This window comes from Phocoena sinus, chromosome 10 (genome assembly GCF_008692025.1).
Source record: "Phocoena sinus isolate mPhoSin1 chromosome 10, mPhoSin1.pri, whole genome shotgun sequence".
Lineage (NCBI taxonomy): Eukaryota > Metazoa > Chordata > Mammalia > Artiodactyla > Phocoenidae > Phocoena > Phocoena sinus.
This window is the reverse complement of record NC_045772.1, coordinates 79,622,451-79,635,119: the sequence shown is the minus strand read 5'-3', so window position 1 is coordinate 79,635,119 and position 12,669 is coordinate 79,622,451. Positions and strand designations below refer to the sequence as shown.

At 36.4% G+C, this 12,669-nt stretch overlaps 1 protein-coding gene across 3 annotated transcripts in view; it reads left to right on the top strand.

Annotated features, from left to right (window-relative positions):
• CCDC91 (coiled-coil domain containing 91) overlaps positions 1–12,669 on the top strand; it is a 385,980-nt gene that overhangs the window by 196,139 nt on the left and 177,172 nt on the right. For all 3 annotated transcript variants that reach the window (XM_032645518.1, XM_032645520.1, XM_032645519.1), the window contains exon 7: positions 1,599–1,676. In XM_032645518.1, coding sequence (XP_032501409.1) covers positions 1,599–1,676 — 78 coding nt within the window. The remainder of the gene's footprint in view (positions 1–1,598; positions 1,677–12,669) is intronic.

Sequence of the window (12,669 nt, the reverse complement as noted above, 5' to 3'; positions counted from 1 at the left end):
ACATCACTTCTACCTACCTGACATTCCTAAAATAAATCCCACTTGGTTGAGATGTATTATCTTATTAATGTATTGCTAGATTCCATCTGCTAATATTTTATGTGGAATTTTAGCTTCTGTTTTCATAAAAGAGATTGGTTCATAATTTTATCTTTACAGATTTTAGTATAAGGGATATGCTGTCTTAATAAAATATGTAGGGAAGTATTCCCTCTTTTTTTATTCTCTGGAAGATTTTGTGTAAGGTTTCTGTTACTTGTTTCTTAAATGTTTATTAAAATCAACCTGTTAAATCATCTGGGCTTATGGTTTCCATGGTCGGAAGTTTTATTTTGTTTGGTTTTTAAATTAATACAGGTTCAATTTTTTTAAAACACATATAGGACTCTTCAGAGTTTTTATTTCATCTTCTTTCAGTTTTGTTAAGTTGTTTTTTCATAGGAGTTTTTTCATTTCATCTAAAATTTCATATTTATTGCTCTAATATTTAATAATACTGCTTATTAGAAATATCTGTAGGTTTTGTAATACCCTGAATTCATGCATAATGTTAGAAATTTTTGTTTTCTATTTTTCTTCATCACTCTATTGTTGCCATCCTGCTACATTTAATTTTTTTCATCTTTCTTTGGATTATTTGTTAACAATTCTTCTGTTACATGTATATTTGATCTTTTTACCTGTCCCATGTCTTTTTAAAGTTTTTTTTTTTGTATTTTCCATCACTTATTTCTCTTTCTGCTGTAGTTTCTTTTTTTTCCCCCACTGTCTTTTGGTTCTCTGATCCTGCTTTCTGCTGTTTCACCTACTATTTACCTCATCTATTGTATTGTTAATAATACATTTTTTCTCACTGTAGAATTTCTGTTTTACGAATCCCGGTTCTCTGAAGAAAATCTCAATCCTATCTGTTTTCTCCATTTCTTCTCTATTTTCTTGAATGTATTATTCATACATATTTTAAACTCTTTGATAAGTAATTTCTGAATCACACATGGGTCTGTTTCTTTTGCCTTTTCTGTTTTCTGTTTCTTTGGTCTCATCTGTTACCATCTCTGATAATTTTGCATTGAAAGCTGTACATTGTGTTTGAAAAATTGGAAAGGCTCTGTGTAGGATGTTAACATTCTCCAAAGAGAGGTAAGCCTCTGCTTTCCTAGGAAGGTCGAATGGGGGGTTGATTACCTTAATCCAGTGGTTCTCAAACTTTATTATGTATTAAACTATTGGCATGTATATGTTACTAGAGAAGTAATGGAAAAAAAAAAAAAGGTTCTGGCTTGTTGAAGTAACACAGAACCTCCTGTCTCTAGATCCAGGTCCAGAATTGCCAAATGCCCTAAGGGATAACACCATTGCCATGTGTTACCTTACCTCTCAGCATGGTTTTCCTTTCTTAGTTATTGTTTCCCTTTAATTTCTCATTGCCACAGCCCTCCAGAGTGCTTTTAAACAGAACTTTTTTTTTTAATAGTTTTTCTGTTTGTTTGCAGCTGTGTGCCACAAGCTACTCAATCACTTATAGATGCAAAAGTCAATGGTGTGTTGTTATTTTGTCAAAAGAACAAATCATGGCTTAGTTTCTTGCTTTCTTTCAGGAAAAACATAAGCAAGAATTGGAAGACATGAGGAAAGCTGGTCATGAAGCCCTCAGCATTATTGTGGATGAATATAAGGTAGCGGTTTGAGAGTCTGTTTTCTTTATTCTTTTAAACTTTGGCAAACTTTAGTAAAAAAAAATTACACACATAGACATATGCTACACAAATTATAGAATTATAGTGTAGTCTTATTTCGGTATAGAATTCCTTTCAACTGATTAACAAGTGTTCATTGAAAGCATACTTAGTAGATTACAAAGGTAATGCTAGATGTTGCTCTGCATTTGAGAACGTACAGAATGTTTGAGAACACAGGATTGAAGTTTGAAAACAAAATACTGTAGAATTAATTGCTAGATTATTAGCTTGTTTGGTCTTTACTCTGGTTCCACCTTTTGTAGAAAAAAAAAGTGTGATATAAATCTGAAAATTATTGTCATAGCTTTTGTTCGTAAACAAATTAAATAGATTTGGGTACATTTAAGTAATAATAAAAATTATAATAAATGTCAGTATCAGTGATATATGCAGTATTATTCTGGGTAAGCTAAGCCTGCATAAGCTTAATCATTTAAAGTAAATTGAGAGTTTAATAACAAAATTTCCCCCCCCCCAAATTTCACGTTAGATCATTTTTTTCCACCAGGTAATTAAGGAATACATTCTTGTTGAAATCAAATTCAAAAAATTCTCCCCAGAAGTAACCAGTGAGAATGGTGTGATGTGCATCCTTCTAGAGGTTTTTCTTTATATTTACACACACGTATACTCATGCTGTAAAATTTTGATTTCCTTTTAGAAAAATGTTGTTCTACTCAATCTGTTGTTTTGTTTCTTGCTATATTTACTTGTCAGTATATATTTTCATGTCAGTATATATAAACTTATCCTATTATTGTCATTGTTCTATAGTATTCCACAGTGTGTATATATATATATATATATATATATGTATATATATGTGTTTATACATATATATATACACACACACGTATATGCATATATACAGACGTATATATGCATATACATACACATATATATACATATATGTATATATACAAACACACACACCCCATAATTGGTTTAACTATACCTGTATAAATAGGCATTTAGTTTATTTTTTTATTGTTAATTATTACAATAAATGTTTAAAAAATCTTCTACCATATGTGGAATATAGATAATTTTATTGATTCAGCTTCATTCCTAGACATGATAGAAGTTGATTTCATTTTAATTAGCTGATAATTTAATGTCAAAAAGCTTCCTGTAACAAGTCATTTGGATAAAAGTAGAAAAAGAAGTAGATCCAGAATTTAAATGAAAAGCACTTTTTTAAAAATTCCAAGGTATTAAAATATTTGGTAGGTATTAAAATAATTGGTAGATATGTCTTGGGACACGAAAGGTCATTTTTGTGACCACACTAATATAGAAACTTGTGCCATTGTTGAGAAGGTTATTAAAAAATGGCTGGTTTTTACAGCTGTGATTTTTGGCTCTTTTTTCATAATGTTGTGAATTTTTAGTTCTACTAATACAAACCAGCTTTACAGTTGTTGAGTTGGGGAAAAGTATAGGAACTATTCTGGACCATCTTCTTCTTTTCCTAAGACTAAGGTTTGGAAGAATTAAAATACTGGAATTTACATAATTCTCCTGACATATTAAGTGATATATTCTTGGATGAATTTATATTTTACTCATTTATATTTATGAATTCTAAGTTAAATGTTTTTTATTTTTTAATTGGGGTATAGTTGTTTTACAGTGTTGTGTTAGTTTCTACTGTATAGCGAAGTGGAGTTCCTTGTGCTATACAGCAGGCCCTCATTAGCCATCCACTTTATACATATTAGTGCATATATGTCAATCCCAATCTCCCAATTCATCCCACGCCCCCTCTTCCTCTCCTTGGTGTCCATACATTTGTTCTCATTTCTGCCTTGCAAACCAATTCATCTGAACCATTTTTCTGGAGTCCACAAATATGCATTAATATGCGATGTTTATTTTTCTGTTTCTGACTTACTTCACTCTGACAGTATCTAAATGTTTTGAAAGTACTTATATTGTTGTGTTTTTCTGAAAAGCACAGCATTTGATACTTAAATTTTTTTTGGCTCTAACTCCACATATTTCCTTTGCTGAAAACGTGTTTATTGTGTATTACTTTGAACACTAGCAATGAATGAGTTTAAAAGTTTATGTAATAACTTTGCAAATATATTTTGCAAATTATATTTTGAAGAAACTTAGTTGAGAGCTACTCATTTCACCTCTTCTTTGTCTCATATTATTATGTGACACTCATTTAGAAAGAGAATTTAAAGATTTCAGGCATTAAGTATTACAATTTGCTTTAAAGGATTAGGTATCAAATCACGTATCCTACAAAGTTAAATTTAATTTATCATATTATACTTGTAGTCAGTTAATATGCAAACTATATAAATTCTCTTATAGTAGGGAACTTTGGTGTAAATACTTTTCATATAGCTTTCCATATTATTGATTTATTCTGAGCTTCACATTTTGCACAAAGATATTACAGTACTCCTAAGAGGAATACATCTGATACATAAATTATTGTGTAAAATATTACAACCAAGGTGTCTTAGAAACATACTGACAATCAACTTGATAGTAATATGGAAAAAATAGAGTAACTTAGATAGGAAAAATAAGCAATGTTTTCTTGGTAGGTTAGAGGTCTTTGTAATGTAAATGTTGATGATTCATGCCCCATTATGGAACAAGAAAAGAAACAATTTCTTTTCCATTCTAAATTCATGCGTGAGAAGTTCATGTGCTAATTGTTTTATTTTGCTTCTCTTTTTTCTGAATATCTTTAAAGATATGTTTTTTAAAGCATAAACATTTTGATGGATGTTTCATTAATCATTAGGTAACTCAAGAACAAAACAGGGCTTCCCTGGTGGCGCAGTGGTTGAGTTTCCGCCTGCAGATGCAGGGGACACGGGTTCGTGCCCCGGTCTGGGAGGATCCCACATGCCGGGGAGCGGCTGGGCCCGTCAGCCATGGACGCTGAGCCTGCGCGTCCGGAGCCTGTGCTCCGCAGCTGGAGAGGCCACAACAGTGAGAGGCCCGCGTACCGGAAAAACAAAACAAAACAAAAAACCAGAATACAACTTCTCATTACTATTGCTAATAGAAGCTTTATGAACATCTCTTTGCATTTATTCATTCCTTAATTCAAGAAATATTATTAACTTTCTTCTTTATGTCAAGGACTATCATAGATACAGCACTGAACAAAATAAAAGTTCTTGGTCCAATGGAATATATATTCTATATCCATTAACCTATGCATACCAAACATAGGAAGTAAGAAACCTAAAACCACAGCTTTCCTCAATCTTTTGGAAGAAAGAGGCTCCACACCCTTGCCTCTCCTACCCATGCAGGCATTTACTCAAATATGCAGCTGGATCTGGCACCTTCCTAACACCATTCCTGGTTGCTAGAGAATCTTAACATTCTTCTGATTGTCCTGTACTAGATGTAGTCAATCACTTTTTCCCCCTACAAGCTGCATTGAGACATTGTTGATGAGTTTGAAAAAAGATTTCATTAGAAAAGATAGTGAAAAATGCCAAATAAATAAGATAAAATTTATTTACTTAGTAAATAGAGAAAAAAATGTAAAATGAAATTGGTTTTTTTTTTCTAGCATCTTTATTGGAGTATAATTGCTTTACAATGGTGTGTTAGTTCCTGCTTTATAACAAAGTGAATCAGTTATACATATACATATGTTCCCATATCTCTTCCCTCTTGCGTCTCCCTCCCTCCCACCTTCCCTATCCCACCCTTCTAGGTGGTCACAAAGCACCGAGCTGATCTCCCTGTGCTATGCGGCTGCTTCCCACTAGCAATCTATTTTACGCTTGGTATTTTATATATGTCCATGCCACTCTCTCACTTTGTCACTGCTAACCCTTCCCCCTTCTGATATCCTGAAGTCCATGCTCTAGTAGGTCTGTGTCTTTATTCCCATCTTACCCCTAGGTACTTCATGACCTTTTTTTTTTTTTTTTTAGATTCCATATATATGTGTTAGCGTACGGTATTTGTTTTTCTCTTTCTGACTTACTTCACTCTGTATGACAGACTCTAGGTCCATCCACCTCACTACAAATAACTCAATTATGTTTCTTTTTATGGCTAATATTCCACTGTATATATGTGCCACATCTTCTTTATCCATTCATCTGTTGATGGACACTTAGGTTGCTTCCATGTCCTGGCTATTGTAAATAGAGCTGCAATGAACATTTTGGTACATGACTCTTTTTGAATTATGGTTTTCTCAGGGTACATGCCCAGTAGTGGGATTGCTGGGTCATATAGTAGTTCTATTTTTAGTTTTTTAAGGAACCTCCACATTGTTCTCCATAGTGGCTGTATCAATTTACATTCCCACCAGCTGTGCAAGAGTGTTCCCTTTTGTCCACAACCTCTCCAGCATTTTTTGTTTTTAGAGTTTTTGATGATGGCCATTCTGACCAGTGTGAGATGATATCTCATTGTAGTTTTGATTCGTATTTCTCTAATGATTAATGTTGTTGAGCATTCTTTCATGTGTTTGTTGGCAATCTGTATATCTTCTTTGGAGAAATGTCTATTTAGGTCTTCTGCCCATTTTTGAATTGGGTTGTTTTTTTGATATTGAGCTGCATGAGTTGCTTGTATGTTTTCCAGATTAATCCTTTGTCAGTTGCTTTGTTTGCAACTATTTTCTCCCATTCTGAGGGTTGTCTTTTTGTCTTATTTATGGTTTTCTCTGCTGTGCAAAAGCTTTTAAGTTTCATTAGGTCCCATTTGTTTATTTTTGTTTTTATTTCCATTTCTCTAGGAGGTGGGTCAAAAAGGATCTTGCTGTGATTGATGTCATAGTGTTCTGCCTATGTTTTCCTCCAAGAGTTTGATAGTGTCTGGCCTTACATTTAGGTCTTTAATCCATTTAGAGTTTATTTTAGTGTATGGTGTTAGGGAGTGTTCTAATTTCATTCTTTTACATGTACCTGTGCAGTTTTCCCAGCACCACTTATTGAAGAGGCGGTCTTTTCTCCACTGTACATTCCTGCCTCCTTAATCAAAAAAAGGTGACCATATGTGCGTGCGTTATCTCTGGGCTTTGTATCCTGTTCCATTGATATATATTTCTGTTTTTGTGCTAGTACCATACTGTCTTGATTACTGTAGCTTTGTAGTATAGTCTGAAATCAGGGAGCCTGATTCCTCCAGCTCCATATTTCGTTATCAAGAGTGCTTTGGCTATTCGGGGTCTTTTGTGTTTCCATACAAATTGTGAACTTTTTTGTTCTAGTTCTGTGAAAAGTGCCAGTGGTAGTTGGATAGGGATTGCATTGAATCTGTAGATTGCTTTGGGTAGTAGAGTCATTTTCACAATGTTGATTCTTCCCATCCAAGAACATGCTATATCTCTCCATCTGTTTGTATCATCTTTAATTTCTTTCATCAGTTTCTTATAATTTTCTGCATACAGGTCTTTTGTCTCCTTAGGTAGGTTTATTCCTTAGTATTTTATTCCTTTTGTTGCAATGGGAAATGGGAGTGTTCTCTTAATTTCACTTTCGGATTTTTCATCATTAGTGTATAGGAATGCAAGAGATTTCTGTGCATTAATTTTGTATCCTGCTACTTTACCAAATTCATTGATTAGCTTTAGTAGTTTTCTGATAGCATCTTTAGGATTCTTTATGTATAGTATCATGTCACCTGCAAACAGTGACAGTGTTACTTCTTTTCTGATTTGGATTCCTTTTATTTCTTTTTCTTCTCTGATTGCTGTGGCTAAAGCTTCCAAAACGATGTTGAATAATAGTGGTGAGAGTGGGCAACCTTGTTGTTCCTGATCTTAGTGGAAATGGTTTCAGTTTTTCACCATTGAGGACCATGTTGGCTGTGAGTTTGTCATACGCAGCCTTTGTTATGTTGAGGAAAGATCCCTCTATGTCTATACTTTCTGGAGGGTTTTTATCATAAATGAGTGTTGAATTTTGTCAAAACTTTCTCTGCATCTATTGAGGTGATCATATGCTTTTTCTCCTTCAGTTTGTTAATATGCTGTATCACACTGATTGATTTGCGTATATTGAAGAATCCTTGTATTCCTGGAATAAACCCCACTTGATCATGGTGTATCATCCTTTTAATGTGTTGTTGGATTCTGTTTGCTAGTATTTTGTTAAGGATTTTTGCATCTATGTTCATCAGTGATATTGGCCTCTAGTTTTCTTTCTTTGTGACATCTTTGTCTGGTTTTGGTATCAGGGTGATGGTGGCTTCATAGAATGAGTTTGGGAGTGTTCCTCCCTCTGCTATATTTTGGAAGAGTTTGAGAAGAATAGCTGTTAGCTCTTATCTAAATGTTTGATAGAATTCACCTGTGAAGCCATCTGGTCCTGGACTTTTGTTTGTTGGAAGATTTTTAATCACAGATTCAATTTCAGTGCTTGTGATTGGTCTGTTCATATTTTCTATTTCTTCCTGGTTCAGTCTCGGCAGGTTGCGCATTTCTAAGAATTTGTTGATTTCTTCCAGGATGTCCGTTTTATTAGCATACAGTTGCTTGTAGTAATCTCTGGTGCTCCTTTGTATTTCTGCAGTGTCAGTTGTAACTTCTCCTTTTTCATTTCTAATTCTGTTGATTTGAGTCTTCTCCCTTTTTTTTTTGATGAGTCTGGCTAATGGTTTTTGAATTTTGTTTATCTTCTCAAAGAACCAGCTTTTATTTTCATTGATCTTTCTATCATTTCCTTCATTACTTTTTCATTTATTTCTGATCTGATCTGTATGATTTATTTCCTTCCGCTAACTTTGGGTTTTTTTTGTTCTTCTTTCTCTAATTGCTTTAGATGTAACGTTAGGTTGTTTATTTGAGATGTTTCCTGTTTCTTAAGGTAGGATTGTATTGCTATAAACTTCTCTCTTAGAACTGCTTTTGCTGCATCCCATAGGTTTTAGATCATCGTGTTTTCATTGTCATTTGTTTCTAGGTATTTTTTGATTTCCTCTTTGATTTCTTCAGTGATCACTTTGTTATTAAGTATTGTTTAGCCTCCACATGTTTCTGTTTTTTACAGATCTCTTCCTGTAATTGACATCTAGTCTCATAGTGTTGTGGTCGGAAAAGATACTTGATACGATTTCAGTTTTATTAGAATTACCAAGGCTAGATTTGTGAACCAAGATATGATCTATCCTTGAGAATGTTCCATGAGCACTTGAGAAAAATGTGTATTCTGTTGTTTTTGGATGGAATTTCCTAAAAATATCAATTAAGTCCATCTTGTTTAATGTATCATTTAAAGCTTGTGTTTCCTTATTTATTTTTATTTTGGATGATGTGTCCATTGGTGAAAGTGGGGTTTCAAGTCCTCTACTGTGATTGTGTTAAGGTTGATTTCTACTTTTATGCCCTTTAGTATTTGCCTTATTTATTGAGGTGCTCCTATGTTGGGTGCATAAATATTTACAATTGTTATATCTTCCTGTTGAATCGATCCCTTGATCATTATGTAGTGTCCTTTTTTGTCTCTTGTAATAGTCTTTATTTTAAAGTCTATTTTGTCTGATATGAGAATTGCTACTCCAGCTTTCTTCTGATTTCCATTTGCATGGAATATCTTCTTCCATCCCCTCACTTTCAGTCTGTACGTGTCCCTAGGTCTAAAGTGGGTTTCTTGTAGACAGCAAAATACAGGTATTGTTTTTTTATCCATTCAGCCAGTCTATGTGTTTTGGTGGGAGCATTTAATCCATTTGCATTTAAGGTAATTATCGATATGTATGTTCCTATTCCCATTTTCTTAATTGTTTTGGGTTTGTTATTGTAGGTCTTTTCCTTCTCTTGTGTTTCTTGCCTAGATTAGTTCCTTTACCATTTGTTGTAAAGCTGGTTTGGTGGTGCTGAACTCTCTCAGCTTTTGCTTGTCTGTAAAGCTTTTAATTTCTCCATCAAATCTGAATGAGGCCCTTGCTGCGTAGAGTAATCTTGGTTGTAGGTTTTTCTCCTTCATCACTTTAAATATGTCCCACCACTCCCTTCTGGCTTGCAGAGTTTCTGCTGAAAGATCAGCTGTTAACCTTATGGGAATTTCCTTGTGTGTTATTTTTTGTTTTTCCCTTGCTGCTTTTAATATGTTTTTTTTGTACTTAATTTTTGATTGTTTGATTGATATGTGTCTTGGCTTGTTTCTCCTTGGATTTATCCGGTATGGGACTCTCTGTGCTTCCTGGACTTGATTAACTATTTCCTTTCCCATATTAGGGAAGTTTTCAACTATAATCTCTTCAAATATTTTCTCAGTCCCTTTCTTTTTCTCTTCTTCTTCTGGAACCCCTATGATTCGAATGTTGGTGCGTTTAATGTTGTCCCAGAGATCTCTGAGACTGTCCAGTTCTTTTCATTCTTTTTTCTTTATTCTGCTCTGCAGTAGTTATTTCCACTATTTTACCTTCCAGGTCACTTATCCGTTCTTCTGCCTCAGTTATTCTGCTATTGATCCCTTCTCGAGTATTTTTAATTTCATTTATTGTGTTGTTCATCAGTGTTTGTTTCTTCCTTCGTTCTTCTAGGTCCTTGTGAAATGTTTCTTGCATTTTCTGTTTTCTATTTCCAAGATCTTGGATCATCTTTACTATCATTATTCTGAATTCTTTTTCAGGTAGACTGCCTATTTCCTCTTCATTTGTTAGGTCTGGTGTGTTTTTACCTTGCTCCTTCATCTGCTGTGTGTTTTTCTGTCCTTTCATTTTGCTTATCTTACTGTGTTTGGGGTGTCCTTTTTGCTGGCTGCAGGTTCGTAGTTTCTGTTGATTTTGGTGTCTGTCCCCAGTGGCTAAGGTTGCTTCAGTGGGTTGTGTATGTTTCCTGGTGGAGGGGTCTAGTGCCTGTGTTCTGGTGGATTAGGCTGGATCTTGTCTTTCTGGTGGGCAGGTCCTGGGGTGTCTGTGGCCTTATTATGATTTTAGGCGGCCTCTCTGCTAATGGATGAGGCTGTGTTCTTGTCTTGGTAGTTGTTTCGCATAGGGTGTCCAGCACTGTTAGCTTGCTGGTCCTTGAGTGGAGCTGGATCTTGGTGTTGAGATGGAGATCTCTGGGAGATTTTCGCCATTTGATATTACATGGAGCTGGGAGGTCTCTTGTGGACCAGTGTCCTGAAGTTGGCTCTCCCACCTCAGAGGCACAGCCCTGACGCCTGGGTGGAGCACCAAGAGCCTGTCCTCCACATGGCTAGAATAAAAGGGAGAGAAAATAGAAATAAAGAGGATAAAATAAAATAAAGTAAAATAAAATTATTAAAATAAAAAATATTTATTAAGAAAAAAATTTTAAAAAGTAAAAACAAACAAAAAAAAAAACGGACAGACAGAACCGTAGGACAAATGGTGAAAGGAAAGTTATACAGACAAAATCTCACACAGAAGCATACACATACACAATCACAAAAAGAGGAAAAGGGAAAAAAATATATTTATCTTTGCTCCCAAAGTCCACCTCCTCAATTTGGGATGATTCGTTGTCTATTCAGGTATTCCACAGATGCAGGTACATCAGGTTTCTTGTGGAGCTTTAATCCGCTGCTTCTGAGGCTGCTGGGAGAAATTTCCCTTTCTCTTCTTTTTTCGCACAGCTCCCGGGGTTCAGCTTTGGATTTGGCCCCGCCTCTGCATGTAGGTCACCGGAGGGTGTCTGTTCTTCGCTCAGACAGGATGAGGTTAAAGGATCAGCTGATTAGGGGTCTCTGGCTCACTCAGGTTGGGGGGAGGGAGGGGTATGGATGTGGGGCGAGCCTGTGGCAGCGGAGGCCGGCGTGACATGACATTGCACCAGCCTGGGGCACGCCATGCATTCTTCTGGGGAAGTTTTCTCTGGATCACGGGACCCTGGCAGTGGCGGGCTGCACAGACTTGCTTGAGGGGAGGTGTGGAGAGTGACCTGTGCTTGCACACAGGCTTCTTGGCGGCGGCAGCAACAGCCTTAGCATCTCATGCCCGTCTCTGATGTCCACGCTGATAGCTGCGGCTCACGCTCATCTCTGGAGCTCCTTTAAGCAGCGCTCTTAATCCCCTCTCCTCGCTCACCAGGAAACAAAGAGGCTAGAAAAAGCCTCTTGTCTCTTTGGCAGCTCCAGACTTTTCCTGGACTCCCTCCCTGCTAGCCGTGGTGCAGTAAACCCCTTCAGGCTGTGTTCTCTCAGCCAACCCCAGTCCTCTCTGGATTTGACCGAAACCCGAGCCTCAGCTCCCAGCCCCCAACCACTCTGGCGGGTGAGCAGACAGGCATCTCGGGCTGGTGAGTACTGGTCGGCACTGATTCTCTGTGCGGGCATCTCTCCGCTTTGCCCTCCTAACCCCTTTTGCTGCGCTCTCCTCTGTGGCTCGGAAGCTTCCCCCTCCGCCACCCGCAGTCTCCGCCCGTGAAGGGGCTTCCTAGTGTGTGGAAACCTTTCCTCTTTCACAGCTGGTGCAGGTCCCATCCTATCCTTTTGTCTCTGTTTATTCTTTTTTCTTTTGCCCTACCCAGGTATTTGGGGAGTTTCTTGCCTTTTGGGAGGTCTGAAGTCTTCTGCCAGCGTTCTGTGGGTGTTCTATAGGAGCAGTTCCACGTGTAGTTGTATTTCTGATGTATCTTTTGGGAGGAAGGTGATCTCCGTGTCTTACTCTTCTGCCATCTTCTCAAATCTCCCCTGAAATTGTTTTATATAAAGTAAAACAAAAATGACAAAAACCTAAAAAATAAAGCATAAGAAGATGCATTATTTTTGCTTTAACCTCTGCCTTGCAGAAATATGGAGTCGACTTTTTTCTTCTGTTCTTTTTACTAAGTATAACTAAAAAAAAAACCCTGAACATTATATATAAAAAAGACATAAGACTCTGAGAGTTAGACAGAAGAAGGCAGACTGGCTAGGGACCCTGAATTCAAGTAACTACATAATGCTGGGTTCCCTAGGCTTTCTTTTTGCCTCGTTTGTCCCAGACAAGGTGCTGTAGAAGTGAGCAACCCAGAAAT